General features: G+C 49.8%; 2 protein-coding genes and 1 long non-coding RNA gene across 9 annotated transcripts in view; 2 read left to right on the top strand and 1 right to left on the bottom strand.

Annotated features, from left to right (window-relative positions):
* The first annotated feature begins 44 nt into the window (after positions 1-44).
* Positions 45-23,276, top strand: part of ECE2 (endothelin converting enzyme 2) — a 35,726-nt gene continuing 12,494 nt past the window's right edge. The window contains exons 1-5 of one of the 7 annotated variants that reach the window (XM_066241003.1): positions 45-590; positions 7,490-7,773; positions 22,191-22,277; positions 22,631-22,766; positions 22,971-23,186. In XM_066241003.1, coding sequence (XP_066097100.1) covers positions 395-590; positions 7,490-7,773; positions 22,191-22,277; positions 22,631-22,766; positions 22,971-23,186 — 919 coding nt within the window. In that variant the 5' untranslated portion in view covers positions 45-394. Of the gene's footprint in view, positions 591-7,489; positions 7,774-8,257; positions 9,022-21,431; positions 21,515-21,788; positions 21,952-22,190; positions 22,416-22,630; positions 22,767-22,970; positions 23,187-23,276 lie in introns of those variants that run through there. The other 6 variants (XM_066240999.1, XM_066240996.1, XM_066240998.1 and 3 more) reach the window with 6 other exon arrangements.
* On the bottom strand, positions 9,148-11,390 carry CAMK2N2 (calcium/calmodulin dependent protein kinase II inhibitor 2). The gene is made up of 2 exons (XM_066241004.1): positions 11,017-11,390; positions 9,148-10,155 (listed from the first exon to the last, which is right to left on the bottom strand). The coding sequence occupies exons 1-2, from the start codon at positions 11,183-11,185 to the stop codon at positions 10,085-10,087; spliced, it is 240 nt and encodes a 79-aa protein (XP_066097101.1). The 5' UTR covers positions 11,186-11,390; the 3' UTR covers positions 9,148-10,084.
* Positions 11,688-13,800, top strand: LOC136311895 (uncharacterized). Its single transcript, XR_010726841.1, has 3 exons — positions 11,688-12,427; positions 13,250-13,319; positions 13,766-13,800. It is a non-coding gene; the product is annotated as an uncharacterized lncRNA (long non-coding RNA).

Below are 23,276 nucleotides of genomic sequence, written 5' to 3'. Positions count from 1 at the left end.
AAAGCCTTCCGGGGGCTAGAAACTGGAAGAAACAAATCTTTCGTTAATTTTCAGGTTTAACGGAAGGAGTCGGTCAAGTTGAAAATATGGGAGGAAGCAGTGATGAAGCCGAGTGAGTCTGCCAATACGTGTGGGTCTCAGAAGTAAGTGAGAAGTATGGCTGTATGATTCAGTCTGGACGAGGCAACTTCCCCAGCCGGAGGATTCTTGGAAGCCCACTTAGCAGGGGACGGAAGTTCCACGTGTTTATGTTGAGCAACCGCATTTGCGGGGCCGAGACACAAAGGCCACGCCTCCTACTGCACTCCACTCCACCATTCCTACTGGCTACACAGGGAGCCAAGCCCCGCCTAGACGTGCGGCCGACTGCCTTATAGGCCCTGCAGCTGAAAGCATGGCCTCTCCCGGGGTCCCAGAGTCACTGCCGGAGTTACCAGAGCAGAACTGCGGGTACCGAGAGGTCCAGTACTGGGACCAGCGCTACCGGGGCGCGGCCGACTCTGCCCCCTACGAGTGGTTCGGAGACTTCGCCTCTTTCCGTGCCCTCCTAGAGCCGGAGTTGCGGCCGGAGGACCGTATCCTCGTGCTAGGTGGGTAGTCTCGGCTTTGCCCAGCCCAGTCAAGTGGAGCCGACTGGACCGGCTGCACCTCGGCGGTCCTCGTCAGCTTTCCTCGCATTTGTCTGCCTCTTTCTGAGGACGCTCCACTCAGTACCTTCAGAATCTGAGCAGTATTTAGCTAGGGCAAACAGGAGCCAAGAGAGTCTTAGTTCTCTCCCTCTCCTCGCCTCTGCCCCCGAGAAAGACAGTTTCTCTGAGTTTGAAGAGTGGTGGGTGACCCGGGCCCCGTTCCCGACCCTCGGAAGGCAGCCCCGAGCACTGGAGAGCTCAGGATCTAGTTCAAGTTCTAACGCTTGTTGGCTCTGTGACTTAGGACAAGTCGTAAACCCGTTCTGAGCCTCGAATTCACCTCTAGAAATGGAACTGCGAGCTCAAGTCGGTTAAGGCACATGCAGGCACCTCGAGCACAATGTCTACCACTTTTCTGTTTGCGCCGATGGGCACCGGGAACTACTGTCACCTAAAGAGATTGATCTATCTCATCACTTTCCAAACTTTCTAAAACTTGGTCCTGTGCCCCGTGTGCAGCGAGGATGAGGACAGCGCCCTCTGAGGTCAGAGGAGACGTTGCAGCCAAGATTGGTTAGATTCCTAAGAGGAACAGGGGCTGGGATGCAAGACCAGCTGTCCCATGGGGTTCTCTCCCACTGCCAGCCATGGGAGCGCTAGAGAGATTTGATTGAGCAACGGGTTCCCTTACATTTATAGTTCTATTTTGGTATTTGAGAAAGCATGTGTATGTTTAAGTGAAATATTTCATATATATGAGACATCTGTAATTCAGTATATGAAAGGTATAAATAATCTAATATGTATGTGTATACCATACTGTTTGAAAAAGAGAACGTTCCTAGGACTACATAGAAAGGAAGTATAACCTAGTGCTTAAGAACTTGGACTCTGAGGGCAGCTAATTTTGTTGGAATCTAGGCTCATGTAATCTTAGCTGTGCAATAATGGGCAAAATCATGAAATCTTAGCAATGTAATTCTGGAAACAATACTTAAATTTCTGTGCCTCCATTTTCTCAGCCTTAAAAAAAATAAGATTACTGCCCTGGCCGGTTGGCTCAGCGGTAGAGCGTCGGCCTGGCGTGCGGGGGACCCGGGTTCGATTCCCGGCCAGGGCACATAGGAGAAGCGCCCATTTGCTTCTCCACCCACCTCCTCCTTCCTCTCTGTCTCTCTCTTCCCCTCCCGCAGCCAAGGCTCCATTGGAGCAAAGATGGCCCGGGCGCTGGGGATGGCTCCTTGGCCTCTGCCCCAGGCGCTAGAGTGGCTCTGGTCGCGGCAGAGCGACGCCCCGGAGGGGCAGGGGCAGAGCATCGCCCCCTGGTGGGCAGAGCTTCGCCCCTGGTGGCCGTGCGGGGTGGATCCCGGTCGGGCGCATGCGGGAGTCTGTCTGACTGTCTCTCCCTGTTTCCAGCTTCAGAAAAATACAAAAAAAGAAAGAAAAAAAAAAGATTACTTAGTTGTTGAGATTTTAAAATGATTGAATGAGTATTAAAGATACCTAAAACAATGGCAAAATAAAAAGCCCCATGTATATTCAAGGTTTTCTGTGTAGCCCTCCGAAACCCCTTCCACCCAGAGGTAAAAAATCTTGAATTTTTTGCTTTTATAGATTTATTTACAGACTTACCATAGCTCTAAGATTTTTTTTTTAATTTTATTTATTGATTTGAGAGAGGGAGAGAGGGAGCAAGATTGTAGTTATTTCACCTTAGTTGTTCATTGATTGCTTCTCGTATGTGCCTTGACCTGGCAAGCCTGGAGTTTCCAACCAGTGACCTTAGCACTTCAGGTTTTTGGGGTTTCTTTAAATTTTTTTTGTATTTTTCCAAAGCTGGAAACGGGGAGGCAGTCAGACTCCCGCATGTGCCCGGCCAGGATCCATTCGGCATGCCCGCCAGGGGGCGATGCTCTGCCCATCTGGGGCGTCACTCTGCCGCAATCAGAGCCATTCTAGTGCCTGAGGCAGAGGCCACAGAGCCATCCTCAGCACCCGGGCCAACATTGCTCCAATGGAGCCTTGGCTGCGGGAGGGGAAGAGAGAGACAGGAGAGTGGGAGAGGTGGAGAAGCAGATGGGCGCCTCTCCTGTGTGCCCTGGCCGGGAATCAAACCCAGGACTCCTGCATGCCAGGCCGACGCTCTACCACTGAGCCAACCGGCCAGGGCACACTTGAGGTTTGATGCTCTATCCACTGTGCCACCACAGGTCAAACCCATAGATCTAGGTTTTTAAAGCTTTAGTGTGCATCAAAATCACCTGGAAAGGTGGACCCCACCCTGAGATTATAATTCCAGAGAACTAAAGTGGGTCCTAAGAGTCTAGTTTCAACAAGCCCACAGCTGATTCCTGTGCTGGTGATTGGTTGCCTTAAAATTTCCTAGATTGGGCCTGACCTCTGGTGGCGCAGTGAATTAAGCGTCGACCTGGAACACTGAGGTCGCCAGTTCAAAACCCTGGGCTTGCCTGGTCAAGGCACATATGGGAGTTGATGCTTCCTGCTCCTCCCCCTTCTCTCTCTCTCTCTCTCTCTCTCTCTGTCTCTCTTCTCTAAAATGAATAAATAAATAAATAAATTTAAAAAATTTCCTGGATTGGGAGGTATTCTTTTTTGAAGAGAGGGAAGAAAAGTCTAATAATAGCCCTGGCTCGTTGGCTCAGTGGTAGAGCGTTGGCCTGGCATGCAGGAGTCCCTGGTTCGATTCCCGGCCAGGGCACACAGGAGAGGCACCCATCTGCTTCTCCACCCCTCCCTCTCTCCTTCCTCTCTGTCTCTCTCTTCCCCTCCATTGGAGCAAAGTTGGTCCGGGCACTGAGGATGGCTCTATGGCCTCTGGTTGCGGCAGAGCAATGCCCCAGATGGGCAGAGCATCGTCTCTTGGTGGGCATGCCGGGTAGATCTCAGTTGGGCGTATGTGGGTGTCTGTCTGACTGCCTCCCTGTTTCTAGGTTCAGAAAAAAAAAAAAGTCTAATAATAAAAAAGTGTAACTTTCCAGGCATTATTCCCAAGATCTAAAAAAAGTACCCACCACTTGGAGAGTACCCAATGCTACATTCTAGCTGAACCAAACAAGCTGTGCACTGGGTAGGTGCTGAGGACTGTGCCGGACCCTTTCTAACTAACTTAATATTTAGGACAAAAGCCCTGAGAGGTGAGTAATAAGTATTACTAGACTTTTGCTAGGTCGGGGGTCGGTCTTTTTCTGAAAATGTCCAAATAGTAAATATTTTGGGCTTTGTGGGCTATCCAGTTTCTGTCACAACTAGTCAGTCCTGCTGTTGTAGTGGAAAAGCGGCCACAGACAGTACATAAGTGAATGAGAGTAACTGTGTTCCAATAAAACTTTATTTACCAGAACAGAGGGCAAGCTGACTTTGATAGTCCCTATTCCAGGTCACTGTCTCAGGTTGGGTCTAGAAGCAAATCCTAAGATTAGGATTCATATCCTAGTCACTTATTAGGGGGTGTGCTCCCAGAAGAAACTGTTAAGAGAGTGAGGGAACAGGGAAGGGAAGAGGCCAAGCAGGGTTGTGATTACAGGCAAAGTTTCCCTGAGGGTAGTTTCAGCCAGGAGAGCCACAGATACAAACTGTCAGAAGCATGTACAGGCCAAAATCTAGGGACACTACAAGGAGATCTGGTCAATGCAGTGACAGTGTCCACTATAGTCATGCAAGAAGTATGTGGTGAGGTAAGAGTGCCACATACAACTCCAGAGCTTCTATTTCTCCCACTACACCACACATATGGGCATAGAGAGGCATCTAAAACTCTGTTACAACTGGTAAAATGACTAAAGGTAGAATATCCCAATGGAAGGTTAGTGGACCTCTGGAAAACTGGGAGACAGTTTCACATAGAGCTCTTGTTCTGGTACGAGACAGGCCTGAATACAAATTCTGACTATACCACTGGGCGATGTTACCTTGGGAAAGTTCCTTATACACTTTGGGCAGCCTCAATTTTCCCATCTAGAAAATGGTAATGATAATATATAGTTATCATCTATAAGAAGGTACTATGCCAATAAACTAAGGTAACACTGAGCAATGCTTAGCATAGGACCCAGTGCTCATTAACTGTTAGCTATTTTTAATTTCTCTTTTTAAGATTGTTATTTATTGATTTTAGAGAGAGAGGAGTAGGAGGAGGAGTGGGAAGCATCAACTCGTAGTAGTAGCAGCAGTTGCTTCTCATATGTGTCTTGACCTGGCAAGCCCAGCATTTCAAACCAGTGACCTCAGCATTCCAGGTTGATGCTTTATCCACTGTGCCACCACAGGTCAGGCAACTGTTAGCTATTATTATTATTATTATTATTATTATTATTATTATTATTGAAAATGGGAATCAGAGGAGGTGTTTATCACCAACTGTTCAGAGAACAGGTAGTACTTTGCTTCAAGATTTGTGTGTCTGGTTCTTATGGCTGGAATACCCTTGTAGCATATGAATGCATATGACTGCCCCCGCTTTGCCATCATTATGCTTCTCTGAGTCTCCTTTCTTTATTCCATGCTCCACAGGGATCTTCTGATCATAATTTGGCTTTAATTTATTTTTCCTATATATAGAGAAGGGACTGAGCAGATAATTGACTGTCAAATGTCCATCGTGGCTCTTTTTCTTGTTATGAATTAGTGAATTGGTATTCTGGCTTACATCTCAGTCTCTTGATGTTGAGATAACATCCACAGAGTTCTGGACTCCCAGGCAATGAGTTATTGGATCTGGCTCAGTTCTCCAGGGCTCTGCTTCCCTAAGGCTCTACCCAGGGAAGCAGGGGCCTTCCTAAGCCCCATCTGAGTTGCTAGCCCCAAAGCACTGAGACAGCAGGATTGGAAATCACTGTAAGCATGACTGGCCCTGTGGTCAGATTTTGTTCTTTCTTCATATTTGGTGAAGTTCTCTTGGAAGATGCCATTCCTTTACAAACCCAAAGACACTTGCTTTTGTCTGCAGTTGGGCAGAGCTCTGTGGGTGTGAAGTCAGGTGTAGGTGGTAAAGGGATTGTGGGTCAGAGAACATGGTGGGATTGCAGACTGAACTGAGTTAAGGTCTCTTGTTCAGCCATCCTCATCTCCAATCCCATGTGGTGTGTCTACCAAAGCTTGCTGCAGGGAAGCACACATTGATTTTTCTTAGGTGAGACAGTACTCAGACTGGGGTCTGAAGAAGAACACAGGAAGGGTCAGCTGAGGACCAGCCAGCATCCTCTGGGTGCCCTGACCTGGTACCAAACCCTGCTAGATTAGGGCTATCCCAAAAGCTGATCCTATGATCCTCTTAGGATACAAATGGGGATTAAAGATAATCTAATCCCAAAAGCTGGGTATCCCCATGTGAGGCCACCAGGAGCTGTCATCTAGCCCTGTTCTCAGGCTTAGACTGACCACCAGAGGGCCTGGAGGGCAATAGATCTTCGAAGGAAGTCATGCTGTCTGGACTGTGGATCCACATCCACCCCTCTGACCTGCACACATTCTTCACCTGGCCCCGCCTCTTTCAGACTGCTTTACAGGCACTTCCCACCAGCATTATGATTCTTTTTTTTTTTAATTTTTACTTTTTAGGAGCAGAAAGCATCAACTCCCATATGTGCCTTGACTGGGCAAGCCCAGGGTTTTGAATGACAACCTTGGCATTCCAGTGGCTTTTACCCACTGCGCCACCACAGGTCAGGCGCATTATGATTCTTTAAGACTAGTTGGTTGTCAGCTTCCCTGAAACCCTTGCCCAACCCACCTAAAGTGGGGACAAGGATCATCCTATGTGCTCCCATACCCGGTCCCTATTGAAACTATTGAAACATTCATCACATTATCTGGCAATTGCCTGATTACACATCTGTTCCTTCTTCCAAAGCATAAACTCCTTAGGTCAGTGACTCTTACTCATCAGCAGAACCCAATATTTAGTGATCAGTACATACATTAAGGAATTACAGGGGATCAGTTCCACTGTTTCCCAACCTCATTTCCCCTTCACTTGTTAACTGCCTTGGAAACCAAAGCAGGATAATAACCCCTAACATGAAATCTTCCCAGAGATGTTCTGAGAGGTCAGGAATTAGGGTACCGTATTTCCCCATGTATAAGACGCACTTTAATTTTGGGGCCTGAAATTTGGGGAGGGGGAAATGTATTACATAAAGTTATTGAACTCAAGTTTTATTCATCATAAAATTCATACAACACCTCAGCACTGTCAAAACTCCCATCCATTAGCTTGTCCTCATCTGTGTCTGATGACTAATCACGGTCTTCAACAGTGAGCATAAAAACAAGCATGAAAAAGTAAAAAAGTCTACAACCACCATATAAGACACACCCAGTTTTTAGACCTCAAAATTTTTTTAAATGTGCATCTTATACATGGGGAAATACTGTAATACTACTAATAATATTATGATCCTAGTGATACCAATATTGTCCCATTTCGAGTCTGAGGAAACTGAGGCTCAGAGTTGAGTGACTTGCCAAGGCATTATGACTGGGAATATTAGAACACAGATCTTTGAAGTCCTACATTCAGCACTTATTTGGCCACTTTCTCCAGCTCTTTTAGTTCTTAAATTCAGTGTGGCACATCCTGTATGCAGGCTCAATCTTCTTATCTTCATTTTTCTGATTAAGAAATCCAAGTTCCTAGTTCCACACAGCTAGGAATGATCGAGTCAGGCTATGTCCGTGTCTGTATGACTGCAAGCATCATGCTCTTTTCTGTACCATGCTGCTGCTCCATCAGTGCAGAAAGGTTTGGGCTGAGAGAAAATGGGCCAGGAATGGATGGCTAACTGAGGAGGGAAAAACAAAGCTAACCTAGCCCTTTTGCCATACATCTTTTCCCACCCCAGGCTGCGGGAACAGTGCCCTGAGCTATGAGCTGTTCCTCGGGGGCTTCCTTGATGTGACCAGTGTGGACTACTCATCAGTAGTGGTGGCTGCCATGCGGGCTCGCTATGCCCATGTGCCCAAGCTGCGCTGGGAGACCATGGACGTGCGGGCACTAGGTTTTCCCAGTGGCTCCTTTGATGTGGTGCTCGAGAAGGGCACACTAGATGCTCTGTTGGCTGGAGAACGGGATCCCTGGACCATATCGTCTGAAGGTGTCCATACTGTGGACCAGGTGCTGAGTGAGGTGAGGGAGCAACAAGAGAGGAGGGCAGACCAAGAGGTGAGGATAAAGGGTTGAGGTTTCAAGAGATTGGATGAACTCAGAAGCCAGCAGGAAGCATGGTTTGGAGCAATCATTCTCAAGACTGGAGTTACCTGAAGGAAGGGGAAGGTTATGCTGGGTCAAGATTATAGAAGGCTGGAATGGCCAGACTCACAGAAGCTGATGATTGCCTACTGGGTTGCCATAGGGAAGAAGCAGCAGTCAGGTTCCAGATAGGTAACAGACTGGGAGGGTGAGCATTTGGCAGGAAAGCAGTACTCCCTGACCTGACAGCACTCCCATGCTCCTACCCCCATGGAATGACCAGGGGCACAGAAGGAGGCTCACTTTTTTGCCCCGCAGAGCTGAATGCAGGGTGGTAACTGGGAGGGTATCTGGGGTAATACTGACCTTTGAGAACCTGGGGATGGACTCCTTACCAATGGCTTCTCTGTCTGCCTTGCAGGTAAGCCGAGTACTGGTCCCTGGGGGCCGGTTCATCTCGCTGACCTCTGCTGCCCCCCACTTTCGGACTAGACACTATGCCCAAGCCCGTTATGGCTGGTCCCTGAGGCATGCAACCTATGGCAACGGTTTCCACTTCCATCTCTACCTCATGCACAAGGGCAAAGAGCTTAGTGTGGCCCAGCTGGCCCTTGGGACCCAGCTCCTCTCACCCCCAAGACCTCCCGCCTCACCTTGCTTTCTCCAGGACTCAGATCATGAGGATTTCCTCAGTGCCATTCAGCTGTGAGGCCAGAAGCATGGTCCTTGAACCCTCCTTACATTTCTGCTCTGGACTCCTCAAATTGTAATTCCTGACTCAGAGATTAGGTTTGGGTCCAAGGTGCTCATATCCCAAGGTCCTCTTGCCTAAGAGTAAATGGGAGCAACCCCACATGACACAATATAGCCCAGGCTAAATTACATCCCGAATCCCAGATTTCTAGCTTCCTTCTTGGGTTCCTCAGATCTCTCCTGGGCTCCCCAATTTCCTCTCCCACCATACTGAACCTCCACAGCCCCTCTGAGTGCCAGCCAGACTTAGAGACCTGCATCCCTGGGGCCTGCTATTGCTCCCCATTCAACCTGGATTTATCCACAGGAGGCTGCAGACTGAATTTAGATTGCATTACGATTCTGACCCTAGCTCCAGCTCTGATTGTATATTTACCCAGGAAATCTACATTGTAATGATCCTCAGGCCATGCTACCTGCCTCTGTTTACTTGGCAACTGTTTCCTGCCAGCAACATGCACCTGTGATTCTCAAGTACCTGCAGTCCCCCTCCCCAAAAGGGATTGGAGCCATTTTTGCCTGGCTCCTGAGCAAATCCAAGCAGTGGCCACACACACACACAGGTTGGTCTGTGTTTATTCACACATTCCTGGTACAGTAAGGATGGAGGAACATTTACAAAGAACACCCCTGGGTTGAGAAAATTTCTAGGGCCACAAGTGTCATCCAAGGGTACAGAGCAGTCCCCATTTGGGTTCCCAGGGTCAGGGCACAGGGGTCAAGGTAAAATCAGACCTGGGCCCTTGATGGTGATACCTTGTGGGGAGGGGTTTGCTAGAGAGCTGCCTGTGATCAGGCTTGGGCTGACTGGCCATGTATTGGCTACCATATTGGGGGCTTGTCCATTCCTATCTGCCAGGCGCAGAAGAGCAAGGACGAGACCAATGGGGTGGGGGGGGGCATTAACCATGAGGAGAGCCAGTAAACAAAGAGTCGGATATAAAAATACAAATGTGCTGAGGAAGTCCCTTAGAAAGAGGCTGAGGCCGGGGTCACGCCAGACAGGGGTGGGGTGAGGAGCGGCCTGGAGGGGCTGGGCTTAGGTGGGTGGGAAGCTCATGCAAATACATAGCCAAACATCCCTGACCAGGTGCGGTCTGACACCAGTCAGCAGCCGGGTCTGCCGACTACACCGGCCGGGAGGGGCGGGGCAGGGGAGCCGTGCGGGATGGGGAGGGCCGGGGGCTGAGGGCCGCGGGTCGCTGTCCGTTCCGGTGTGCGGGATGGGGCTGCGGCCCGAGGTTCTAAAGTGCATGAGCGCGGCGGCGGGCTCCAGGCGGGTCCGCGCCGCTGCTACCGCCGCCGCCGTGGTGCTGAAGCGGACAGCTCCGGGGTGCCTGGCGGCGGCGGCAACAACTCTGACCCGGAGATGGCGCGGCCCTGCAGCCCCCGCCCGCGGGCGCTTGGGGCGGGGGGCGCCGACAGCCGCATCGCCTGCTCGCACTCCTGGCCTCTGCGAGGCTGGGCCCGGAGCCCGCCGCCCAAGCCGGCGCATCTACACTCCAGACGGCGGCTTCTCCCCCATCCCCTTCAGCACGTCGTCTATCCGGTCATCCTCGATCACCACTGTGCAGGGAGAAAGCGCGTCAGCCGCGCAGCCTTGGGGACGGCGGCGAGGATGGGTCCCCGCCCCGCTCAGATACTGCCTGTGGCCCTGGAACGCCCCTCGACCCCTCGTGCCACAGTAGCCTCCCCATCCGAACTCTCCAGCTGACTCAACCCACTGCGGAGTCCATTTCCCACAGATCCCTTCCCTCCCCTCCCGTGGAGGAACGCCCCCTCTTTCTAAGACTCCAGCCGTCCAACCTCCTCGTCTAAACCCTTCCGCCTCATGAACTCTCCTTCATCCGCGCTGATGAGAAACCTTTTTGCTCATGGGATCCCCGTCTTCAGCACTCACTGCAACTGAACCCCCTCCTCAAACTGAATCCCCAGCTAGTCCAGCCCTCTTCCCAGCCTAACCCTCTTGCCGATTTTGGCACCAATAGAGCCCCCTCCCCATGCAAAGAACCGGGACATCCGATCCCCCGGTCCCCCAGCCTTCTCTCCAATCGGACGTCCCCCCACCTCAAAGTTCTTCCGTAGCATCAACCGACTCAGCGTTTGATACTGAAGAAGCGGCCGGTCGCCCCACGTTCCCACTTCAGGTAGCCCCAAATGCCCCCGGCCGGCCCCTCCCCCTCGCCCGGGCGCTAGGGCTCTACAACCAGAGGTGTCGAGCATCGAATCCGGGGCACTGCGTTCCCGGGAGAGGGAAAGTGGGGGACAACACAGCGGGACACCCCCCCAAAAAAACCCCAGCCGACTAGCGGCTGGCTGCGCTGGTCTGCGGCAAGAGCTGCGCACGATTGGCGGGGAACCGCAGCCGGGAGGCGCCCGACGGAGGGTTTCTGGGTCAGGCGGCGACTCCAGGCCCGGGCCGCATACCTCTCTTGGCTCGGCCGATCTGGCCCAGCTTGGGGGGTCGCTTGGCTTGGTTGCCCGCAAAGAAGGAGTTGGTGTCCTGGAGGCGGCAGCTGAAAGAGAGGTCGGAGCCCTCGGGGTCGGCGCCAAAGCGGCCCATCTTGTCCTCACTGTAGGGCAGGATCTCGGACATGGCGGGCACGGGGTGGGCGCGGGACTGCGGTGGGGCGCGGACCGCGGGCTAGCTGCCGGACCGGCCCTATCTCAGCAGGAGAGCCGGCGGAAGGATGAAGTCATGCAGCATCCGGGGCTGCGGAGCCAAGCGGGGCCTCCTCCCCCGCGCCTCCGCCTCCCGGGCCGCTGGGCAGGCGGCGGCGGCGGGGACCGGGCGGGGGTGGTGCGCGGGGGGGGGGGGTGGCGGCGGCGGCAAGAGCGGAATGACGATGAGCGCCCGATTGCCGCAGAACGCGGCGGGCGGGGCGCGGTGGAAGCGGGGCGGGCACCGGATAGCAGAGGGAGGCGGGGCGGGGGACAAGAGCGTGCTGGACTCTCAGGGGAGAGGTTGGAAGGGAGGAAGTGGCTGTAGGAGGGTCCTGTACAATGGCAGGAGTGGCGGCTGGGCGAATGGTATTGGCCAACGGGTACAGGATTGTCAGGGAGAGGCGGGACGGGGGTGGTGGCGGGAGCAAGCCAGTTTACCCAAGGGGCGGGAGGTCTGGCAAGCAAGGAGACTGAGAGCTGAACAAGTGGGACTGGGAATTGGGGGGCAGGTCAGGACTGAAATGCAGGAGCAGCGCTGGCATTCGATTTGGGGCAGAACACCAGAAACGCGGCGTGGGGACAGTTGGATATTGGGTGAGGTACGGGACTTCGCGAATCCGCAGGACTGGGAAATAGCTCAGACTAGTCGGTGGTATCCTCGCCATTGGCGCGCTCTTATATCAGATTGCTCTTCGGGTTTTAAACTGTTCACCTAGAGTCTGTGCTTCTCTGACTGCCCTTCTGTGTATATCTCTGGCTATCTGTATGTCAGTATATCTTTAATGTATCTGTCTAGCTGTCTCTGTGCTCCAACTCTGTATTACGGTCTCTGTCTACGTTTCTCTTAAGTGCTTTTGCCCTTCTGTACCTTTCTCCATGCTTGGCCCCAGTACAATGGGCCACTGTGCCTCCATCTCGCGAGTCCCCACGTATCTCCGTCTTAACTAGAAGTCTCGGTAACTGGGCCGACACGCGCGCACCAGGGAAGATACCCATCCCCAGCCCTGCTGCTGGCGCCTAAACTTGGGTTCAAAGCGACCGCCGCGGCGCCCTGCATTTCTCCCGGTCCCAGAAGCCCGTGCTGCGCGTGCACTGCGGAAAGAATGAATGGTGGCGTTGCGGGGGCGCCCCAGCTCCAGGTGACACGCGGAAGTCCGGAGCGCCTGAGGACGCGGTGAGCATCTGCTTGTGTCCAGAGGTGGAGGGACAGAGGGCGCCCCCCACCACTCTCGTTGAAGGGGATCACGTGACAGTTCTCACCTCACCAACGGGAACACGCCCTCAGAACTCACCCCCACCCCTTATGCCCGGCTGGTCGTCAGCTGCTTGCTAGCGTTCTGGGGCTTTGTCGCAATCACTGGCCCTGAGGGAGACGGGTGTCTCATGTTCGCCCACGGTGATGACAGCGCTAATAAGGGTAATAATCATTCTCTATGTTGAGTGCGTACCCGAGTTCAGTGCACAACCGAGGTGGGGGAAGGGGGTGTCTCCACTGTCGCTGAAGCGTTTTCCCGGCGCCGCACACCAAGATACGTAGCTAGTGAAGCTGCCAGATGTTGCGTGTCCTTTCTCCAACACCTCACCAAGTGTTAGTCCCTGGAACACAGAGGCGAATGCAATGGTGGATGTCCTCAGGGACCAGGATTGGGGGATTGGGAGGGGGAAGGCGTTGACAGACGATGCCTCTGTGCAAACCTCAGTCAAGGCCCCAGATATGGGGCCCATCCCTATCAAGCCCTCCTCTGCTGTGTCCGAGCCCCTGAGATAAGGAAGGAAGCTGGAGGTGGAGGCCCAGCTGGAGACAGGTGCCTGGAGACTTGGGCAATAGAGGCTGGGTCTCAAAATCACAAGGAGAGTCCAGAAATTCCACCCCCCACTAGAGGTCCAGCAATGGGTTCCAATTCTGGTTCTGCCACTTCCTCTGTGACCCTGAACTTAAAGTCCTATAATTATAGTTTTTTTAAAAAATAATTCATTTGCTCTTATAACATTTTAGGAAAATATGGAAACTTTCTGTGCCTCCTTGTTCTAGTTTAAAGCATAGAGATTATAGAATATATATCAAGGTAAGTTTTGGAAATGAAATTGTCCTGGGTTTTCTCAGGAGTTAATGTGCTGTCCCTCATCCAAAGTGCTAATGGAATCATAGGTTTTTAGCAAGAATAAGATGAGAACACTGGGTGGGAATTGAAACAATTCTACCTCCCCCCAGAATGAGAGAGATTGGAGCAATAACAATTTAATTTGGGATTTATTTGGTTAGCTGTTTCTTTAAAAATATTATTCCTGTCCCTTCTGTGCATGTTGGATCATAATTAAAGCAAAAGACCTAAGTGCAAAATTGTAAAGATATAGCAATATATAAGCTTCCATTATGTGGTAAAAATGTGGAGGGAGTTCTTTACATTGTGATCTTCTATTTAAAATTCTGGTATTGTACATCATTGCCCATGAGACAAAAAAGAAAAATGCTTTTTGTGTGTGTGTGTGTGTGTGTGTGTGTGTGTGGCAGAGACAGAGAGAGTCAGAGAGAGGGACAGACAGATCGGAAGGGAGAGAGGTGAGAAATATCAATTCTTCGTTGCGGTTCCTTAATTGTCCATTGATTGATTTCTTATATGTGCCTTGATGGGGGACTATAGCAGACGGAGTGACCCCTTGCTTGAGCCAGTGACCCTGGGCTCAAGCTGGTGAGCCTTGCTCAAACTGGATGAGCCCGCACTCAAGCTGGCGACCTCAGGGTCTCGAACCCAGGTCCTCTGCATCCCAGTCCGACGCTCTATCCACTGCGCCACCACCTGGTCAGGCGAAAAATGCATTTTCACAGTTAAATTAAATAAAATGTATGTGGTGTTTGTGACTGTGTATTGAATTCCTCAGTTGAAAACCCTCTGCCCTGGCCAAATAGCTTGGTTGGTTAGAGCGTCCTCCACACACACAGGGTTGCGAGTTTGGTTCTGAGTCAGGGCACATACAGGAACAGATTGATGTTTCTGTTTCTCTCTATCTCTCTCTCGCTCTCTTCCCCCTCTGTAAAATAAATAAATAAATTTTTTAAAAAGAAAGAAAATCCCTCAAAACCTAGTGGACTTGATCCATATTTTCTAAACAAAATAATATACCTTTCGATGTTTGAGCACTAATGGCACTTTTATTCAAGTGTAAACTGTAGGCCTGTGTAGTAGGTTGAGCAGGATCTCCCCTAAAATTCATGTCCACCTGGAACCTTAGAATATGACCTTATTTGGAAATAAGGTCTTTGCAGATATAATTACTTAAATTAAGAGAAGGTCATATTGGATTTGAATGGGCCCTAAATTCAATCACTGGTGTCTTTATAACAAGAAGACAGATGCACAGACACATACATACGCACAGGGAAGAAGGGCAGGTGAGGAAGCAGAGATAGGAGTGATAGAGCTGCAAGCCAAGGGACACCAAGGATTGCTGGGGGCCACTGGAGGATGGAAGAGGGAAGGAAATTCTTTCCGGAGAAACTTCTGAGGGAATATGGCCCTGCCCATACCTTGAGTTTTTATTTCTAGCTTCCAGAACTGTGAGAATAAGTTTCTGTTGTTTTAAGCCACCCAGTTTGTGGTACTTTGTTACAACAGTCCTAGGAAACAAATAGATACTGTCACAAATACTTTTGGGTAATCCTTTTACATCTCTTATGACCACGTTTCACCTCCCTTAAGCTCTCTCTGGAGGCCCCTTGCTCCCACTTTGTCAACTCAAAGGAATACCACACTATGAAGGTATTTCTGGGACTCATTCTACTTAGCAGAGGCTGATAAATCACAAAAAAGAAGGAGGCAGGCCTGACCTGTGGTGGCGCAGTGGATAAAGCGTCGACCTGGAAATGCTGAGGTCGCCAGTTCGAAACCCTGGGCTTGCCTGGTCAAGGCACATATGGGAGTTGATGCTTCCAGCTCCTCCCCCCTTCTCTCTCTCTGCCTCTCCTCTCCCTCTCTTTTTCTCCCTCTCCCTCTCTCTCTCTGTCTCTCTGTCTCTCCCTCTCCTCTCTAAAATGAATTAAAAAAAAAAAAAGGAGGCAGATCTGAATGCTTGACATGGTAAGAGCTCCAAGGCCTGCCCAAGAGTCACCAAATAACAAATGTAGAGTATAAGTTTATACACTTGAAAAAGAACATACACATACATATGCATACATACACGCACTGTGTGTGTTTAGGTATGTAAATAAGTATAAAAAAAAGATCTGGAAGGATACATACCAAACTACTAGTAATGGTTACCTCTGAGGATGGGACTGGGATCCCAGCAGAATGAATTTCATCTTTTATTCTATATATACTTCTGGAGTATATTACATTTGCAATAAAAAAGTTTTAATAATGTTTTTTAAAAGGTTTAAAACCAATGATATGGTCCATTTACCAAACATCACACTCTGGCCCCAGACAAATCAGTTGACTTAGGAGAATATAGTTAAGAGCATAAAGTTTAGATTCAAACAGGATTTGCCTTCTACCTGATGTTAACTTTGGGTATGTTAGGAAGCTTCCTAGTGTCTTAGGGTCTTCATCTATAAAACAGGGAAAGTGATACTCATAGAATCTACATATTGGATCATTGTGAGGCTTAAATAAGTTAATATATGTGAAGTACTTAGGTAAGTGATAGACAATAGAACTGTTAGCTGTTATTATACAGGAAAGTATAAGGAAGTTAAAAGTAATCTAATCATTAGCAATATTCACAACAACATTTTGTTGCCAATACTTCCAATCTTCCAATCTTTTTTTTTTTAACCTGTGCTTTTATACTTTCTGCTAAACAAAAATGAGAATTTGTAACCCCTTTTCTGCCCCATTTAACTGTATGGAGAACATTTCCCCATAGCAATAACTCTTCTTTTCCATCATTTGTAAATGTTGCAGTGTATTCCATTGTATGGATGTTCAATATTATTCAACAAGTCCTCTTTTGTTTGTTTGTCATCATAAATAGTGCTGTGATGAACAAATGTTGTAGGGGAAGAAACGGCTCATATATTTTGTAGCTCCTTCAATCAAGAAGTAGCATCTATTTCTCCAACCCTGAATCTGGACTTGACCCTTTGACTTGCTTTGCCCAACAGGGATATTAGTAAATGTGATGTAAGCAGAGACTTGAAAAATGTGCTGGGCCTCACTCTGTTTTTTGTTGCTGGGAAGTTTGAGACTACCATTTGAAGAACCTGGCCTAGCTTACTGGAGAAGGACAGACCACATAGAGACACAGCCCAGTCATCCCAGCTGAGGCCCAAACATGTAAATGAGGCCATTCAGCTTGACCACTCAGCTCCTGTGGAGCTGTCCCAGACCTGAAGAACCACCCAATTAACCCACTGAACAGAGAAATAATAAAAGTTTGCTGTTTTAATCCACAAAGTTTGGGTAGGTTTGTTATGTAGCAAAAACTAGTTGATATAAACATATGTGGATAATGATTATTTCCTGGAACAATTACTTAGAATTAGACTTTCTGGGTCAAAGAGTGCATACACTTATACCTATTAATTCAATTTTTAAAAAACTCATTTATTGATTTTAGAGAGAGAGAAAAGGAGGGGGAGAGAGAGAGAGAGACAGAAACACAGGTCTGTTCCTGTATGTGCCTTGACCAAGGACTGAATCCACAACTTTTGAGTATCAAGACAACACTCTAACTGAGCTATCCAGCCAGGGCTATACCAAAAGCTTGCACCAATTATAAGCCATATCTTACCTGTGGTGGTGAAGTGGATAAAGCACTGACCTGGAATGCTGAGGTCACGTGATTTGAAACCCAGGGCTTGCCCAGTTAAGGCACATACAACAAACAACTAATGAAGAGCTAGAGTGAAACAAGTACTTCTCATCCACCTCCCGCCTTAAAATCAATAAATAAAATCTTTTAAAAAAACTATAAGCCACTAGCAATATATGAAAGTGACAATATTTCTTATCTTTGTCAACACCAAACATAAGTTTGCTATTTTAATGTCTTCATGACATTATCCTTGTAAATTTAACACATAAACTATTGTCTAGTCTCTGTCATACACTCAATGTAGAAAAAAGATTACTGCTGCAGGAAAGAACAGAAGAGAGAGAGAAAATAGTAGAATGAGAGAATAAAACAGGGTGAAAGATTATAGACAGAGGAAAGAAAATAGAATTATAGAATAGAACAAGCCTCCTATAATAGGGTACTTGCATGTAGTCAGAAATAGTTGTGACATTATAAGGAGTGAAATAAGTAAATCAGAAAAAAACAAGAACTACATGATTCCATACATTGGTGGAACATAAAAATGAGACTAAGAGACATGGACAAGAGTGTGGTGGTTACCAGGGGTGGGGGGAGGGAGGACATGGGAGGGAGGGAGGGAGAGAGTTAGGGAGAGGGGGAGGGGCACAGAGAACTAGATAGAGGGTGGCGGTGGACAATCTGACTTTGGGCGAGGGGTACACAACATAATTTAATGACAAAATAACCTAGACATGTTTTCTTTGAATATATGTACCCTGATTTATTAATGTCATCCCATTACCATTAATAAAAATTTATTAAAAAAAAAAAAAAAGAAATAGTTGTGAGCCTAATAAATGACTTGGACTGTGAAAAAGGCATGTCCATTTAGGCCAAGCCTAGTGAAACTGAGAACACTATAAAAGTAGTTACAGGGTCTTTCATACATGGCTGCATTTCTCACAGCAACCCTGAAATAGAAATGATTGTTCCCATTTACAGATGAAGAAAATTAAGGGTAAGAGTTTTCAAGTAACTTGATGAAGATTATACAGCTGAAAAAGAATCAACCCCAGATTTGAGTCCAGGTCTTTCTACCTTGAAAATTGATGTGTGGCCTGACCAGGAGGTAGTGTAGTGGATAGAGCGTCAGCCTGGGATGCTGAGGACACAGGTTTGAGACCCCAAAGTCACTGGCTTGGGCACGGGCTCATTGGTTTGAGTGTGGGATCATAGACATGACCCCGTGGTCTCTAGCTTGAAACCCAAGATCACTGGCTTGAGCCCAAGGTCACTAGCTTGAACAAGGGGTCACTGGCTCGGCTGTAGCACCCCCGTAATTTGTCAATGCACATATGAGAAAGCAATCACTGAACAACTAAGGTGCCACAACTATGAGTTGATGCTTCTTATCTACCTCCCTTCCTGTCTGTCAAGGGAGAAAAAAGGAAGAGAGGAAGGAAGGAAGGAAGGAAGGAAGGAAGGAAGGAAGGAAGGAAGGAAGGGAGGGAGGGAGGGAGGGAGGGAGGGAGGGAGGGAGGGAGGAAGGAAGGAAGGAAGGAAGGAAGGAAGGAAGGAAGGAAGGAAGGAAAAAAGAAAGAAATTGATGTGCAGCTCTGGATAGTAGCTCAGTGGGTTAGTGCAGTGGTCCCCAACCCCTGGGCCGCGGACCGGTACCCGTCCGTGGACCATTTGGTACTGGTCCACAGAGAAAAAATAAATAACTTACATTATTTCTGTTTTATTTATATTCAAGTCTGAACAATGTTTTATTTTTTAAAAATGAGGCCCTGGCCGGTTGGCTCAGCGGTAGAGCGTCAGCCTGGCGTGCAGGAGTCTCAGGTTCGATTCCCGGCCAGGGCACACAGGAGAAGCGCCCATCTGCTTCTCCACCCCTCCCCCTCTCCTTCCTCTCTGTCTCTCTCTTCCCCTCCTGCAGCTGAGGCTCCATTGGAGCAAAGATGGTCCAGGCACTGAGGATGGCTCTGTGGCCTCTGCCTCAGGTGCTAGAGTGGCTCTGGATGCAGCGGGGCGACGCCCCAGAGGGGGCAGAACATCGCCCCCTGGTGGGCATGCCGGGTGGATCCCGGTCGGGCGCATGCGGGAGTCTGTCTGGCTGCCTCCCGTTTCCAGCTTCGGAAAAATGAAAAAGAAAAAAAAAAAAAAAAAAAAAAAAAAATATATATATATATATATATATATATATATATATATATATATATATATATATATATAATGACCAGATTCCCTCTGTTACATCCGTCTAAGACTCACTCTCGACGCTTGTCTCAGTCACATGATACATTTATCCATCCCACCCTAAAGGCCGGTCGTGAAAATATTTTCTGACATTAAACTGGTCCATGGCCCAGAAAAGGTTGGGGACCACTGGGTTAGAGCATCATCCAGAAGTGCAGAAGTTGCCAGTTTAATCCCCAGTCAGGGCACATACATGAACTGATTGATATTCCTCTCTCTCTCTCCCTTTCTTTTTCACTAAAATCAATTTTAAAAAATTGGCCTAACCTGTGGTGGCGCAGTGGATAAAGCGTTGGCCTGGAAATGCTGAGGTCGCCGGTTCGAAACCCTGGGCTTGCCTGGTCAAGGCACATATGGGAGTTGATGCTTCCAGCTCCTCCCCCTTGTCTCTCTCTCCTCTCTGTCTCTCTCTCTCTCCTCTAAAATGAATAAATAAAATAAAAAAAAATTGATGTGTGTCCCCTTAGTCTTCCAGAGAGGGTGTGGCAGAAGACAAGCAACTACTGTTGGGGAGAAGTACGGCCTCCTTTCTATTTATAGTGCCAGCTTCTCTCCAGAAAGGAGCCAGACTGCCTGGGTTTGAATCCCAGCTCTGCGACTGTATGACTTTTAGCCTCTCATGTCTCACTTTTCCTCATCTGCAAAATGGCTTCATAAGTGCCATGAAGATAAATGAGTACATAGATGTAAAGCACCTAGAACAGTGGCTGGCTCATAGTTAAGTGCTATAAAAACTTGCTATTTCCAATATGACATTGCAGCAGTCATGGAACTATTTCTTATTTCTGTTGCTAGAAAGTCCTTAATAGTAGCTTTGGTTACACTCACATGACATGTCTTGGTGGAATTTCCCACGGGGAAGGACCAACCCTGCTATCATGTTTTTCTTCATACAGGCTTGGGAGTAGGGGAGAAGAAGTACATGCTGTAGCGCCACATTGTCATCAGAGGGAATGTGAACAACTCCAGAGACTTGTCCCAAGCAACTATCCCAAGGCCTTGTGGCTGCAGACCCCAGTATGCTGGATGTGAAACCTCCTTGCTCAGGGAACCCAACTAATTTAAAACCCATCTGCCTCTTCTGCTATCTGGGAAACAGAACAGGCTTTCTCCAGCCTTTCAATTCTCCTTTCTACCTATGGGATTTTAATAACAACAACACTAACAGCAGCTAACTCATTGAGTGCTGGCATGTGTCAGACACTGTCCTAAGCACTTCACTAGTACTGTTTTATTTGATTCCCACAACAATCATTTGGAATAGGTATTATTCTTATTTCAATTTTACAAATGAGGAGATTCAGTCTGAATCCAGAATCTCTCATCCTAACTATGACACCACACTGTCTCCTATTTGAGAACATGCAATTTTGGGGTGGAAGATGCCAAAGAAAGCAGTCCAACATTTCTCAGCCTGATTCATTCATCATCTACCTTTTCTCAGCCACAAGAATCACATGCAGCAAGAGGTTTGAGAACTGAGGAGAAAGTCAAGAAATGGATATGGACTTGCCACCACTCCCAGACTTCCCAGGTAGAATTCCTGTAATATGTTGGGGAGAAAGGGTGGAAGATGAAGCACTTAAACAAACAAACAAACAAACAAAAAACCGTGGTAAAAGAAAACACGTTGGCACCCTCCAGTGTAGCAGACTGCTGCACCATCAGGCCTGGTGAAGGAACGGCAATATGGAAGGCAGATGGCAGATGCATAGATGCCACACCATTGCCTTTCTGTTAAATATTGCTTGGGGTTTTTCCCTCCCTCTTTCCTTCTTGTAAACCTCCCAAATAAAATGATTTGCTTTCCTCAAGTTAGAAGTGTGAACACGTCTTTTCTTTAAATATCTGTGGATGGCTGTTTTTTTCCCTGCCAATTTGTCACCATCTGGAACCCTCCCTTTGTGAGATAATCTGATGACAATTATCTTGGAGAGTAAAAGTGCAGTCTTGGAGCAACATGTACGAGCAGAGTCGGAGTGTGGGCTGCGTGTGTGTGAGTGTGTTGGGCTGAGAGCTGTGTGCATGCACACATTGTGTGTGAGTAGGCAGTGCGTACATTCGGTGAGAGCATCTTGTGCGTGTGTGGACCGTGTGTTGGGCTGGGTGGTGCTTGCCTGCCTACTTTGGGTCTCTGTGTGTAGATACCGTGTGGACACCCCGTATGTGGGTCAACTCCTGTGAGCTGCTCTGCATGTGATGGATGAAGAGCGGCGGTGCGCACTGCTGGGGAAAATGTTCAATAGAGCCTAATTTCTCCAAGGTGTTTAAAGGGGATGGGAGGACCTGCAATATGGGTAATTGGGCCCAGAAATATCAGCAGGTTCAAAGGAATGTAAATTATGGGTGGCTTGCGAGAAGGCGCTGCGGGGATGGGGGCTGGCCCTTCAGAGGGGCGAGCTCTCCGGCGGTTCCGGAGGGCCGCAGGTTCGCGCAGCTCGGCGGGGCGGGCCTCCGGCTCCGGGCGAGGCCCTCCCCCGCGTCCCCCGCCCCCAGGCGCCGCTGCGGGGCCGGGGCAGGCGGGGCGGCGGCGGCCGAGCGCGGGGCTGCGGCGGCAGCTGCGATGGCGGGCGGCGGCGGGGCCGGCCTGGGGGCCGAGGACGCGGCCTGGGTGCGGGCCAGCCTCCGGGGGCCCTAAGGTGCCGCAGCCCCGGCTCCACCATGAACGTCGCGCTGCAGGAGCTGGGCGGCGGCGGTAACGTGAGTGGGGGCTCGGGGCTCCGGGGCAGAGCCCCCCGTCTCAGGCGGAGCGTGAGGCTAACGACCTGGCGGCGTGCACCCGGCTCCCAGCCGGAGGGGGACCCCAAGCCCAGGCCACGGAGCTGGGTCAGGGAGAAGGGGCCTCGCTGCAGGCGGGAGGCGGCGGGGGGCCCTGGGGCCGGCGGTGGGCCGGCGGCCCGATCGGCCTGACCTGGGCTGGCGCCCCGACTCTCCTGCAGATGGTGGAGTACAAACGGGCCGTGCTGCGGGACGAAGACGCCCCCGAGACCCCCGCGGAGGGCGGGCCCTCCCCGGACGCCGTGGAGGTGGGCAACGGGGTTCTCCCTTCCTCATCAGGCCCCGGCCCTGGCAGGAAGCCTGGCACACCCAGCAGGTTTTGGCTGTCCTGGAGGGTCACCTGCCCCCACCTCTGCTCCAACTCTGGCCTCTGCGCTAGGACTATGGTGAGGTGACTCTAAGCCATGACGTTGCACAAAACAGGTCCAGCACTCAACTCAGCCTGCCTCATTGTCCCTGTGCCCAGACTTAACCTCAGTAGCATCTTGCTCCATGGCTCTGGAAACTGCTTGCGCCTTCACCGTCTAGGACTTCTGTGATCTTGGATCCCCCCAAGCCGCACCTGCAGCTTGCTAGCCCTCTGCCCCACTGTGTTCCTCAGGTGGGATTCCAGAAGAGAAGGAGACGCCTCCTGGGCACGCACACCCAGCTGGAGCTGGTTTTGGCGGGTGTCTCTCTCCTGCTGGCTGCACTGCTTCTGGGCTGCTTTGTGGCCTTGGGGGTCCAGTACCACAGAGGTAGGTGCACTCACACCTGTCACAGCACTCCTAGCTGTGGGGACTCTGGAGACTGAAGGGCCTCAAGGATATTCTCTGGTTGGGGCCACCTTCCCCTGCTTTTCTCTTTTCCCAGACTTCTTGCTGTCTTGGCCTCTCTCAAAGCATTTTTCTTTCCCATACTGACTGACAGCACCCTGTCCTTGGCTGTGTTCCCTGCCACAGACCCATCCCACAGCACCTGCCTCACAGAGGCATGCATTCGCGTGGCTGGGAAAATCCTGGAGACTCTTGACCGTGGGGTGAGCCCCTGTGAGGACTTCTACCAGTTCTCGTGTGGAGGCTGGATCCGGAGGAACCCCCTCCCTGCCGGGCGTTCTCGTTGGAACACCTTCAATAGCCTCTGGGACCAGAACCAGGCCATACTGAAGCACCTGCTTGGTGAGTGGGCTTACTAGAGAGGCTTGTGCCAAGTGCCTGCCTCCTGTGCAGCACAAGGCTTGCCACTTAGTAGCTACTTCAGAAATCTTC

This window comes from Saccopteryx bilineata, chromosome 8 (genome assembly GCF_036850765.1).
Source record: "Saccopteryx bilineata isolate mSacBil1 chromosome 8, mSacBil1_pri_phased_curated, whole genome shotgun sequence".
Lineage (NCBI taxonomy): Eukaryota > Metazoa > Chordata > Mammalia > Chiroptera > Emballonuridae > Saccopteryx > Saccopteryx bilineata.
The sequence above is the reverse complement of the archived record's forward strand: the minus strand, read 5'-3'. Positions and strand labels throughout refer to the sequence as shown.

Coding starts and splice junctions, on each gene's coding strand:
- CAMK2N2 (XM_066241004.1), bottom strand. CDS start 11,185: ATGTCCGAGATCCTGCCCTACAGTGAGGACAAGATGGGCCGCTTTGGC. Junction 10,156..11,016: donor GATCGGCCGAGCCAAGAGAG/GTATGCGGCCCG, acceptor CTCCCTGCACAG/TGGTGATCGAGGATGACCGG.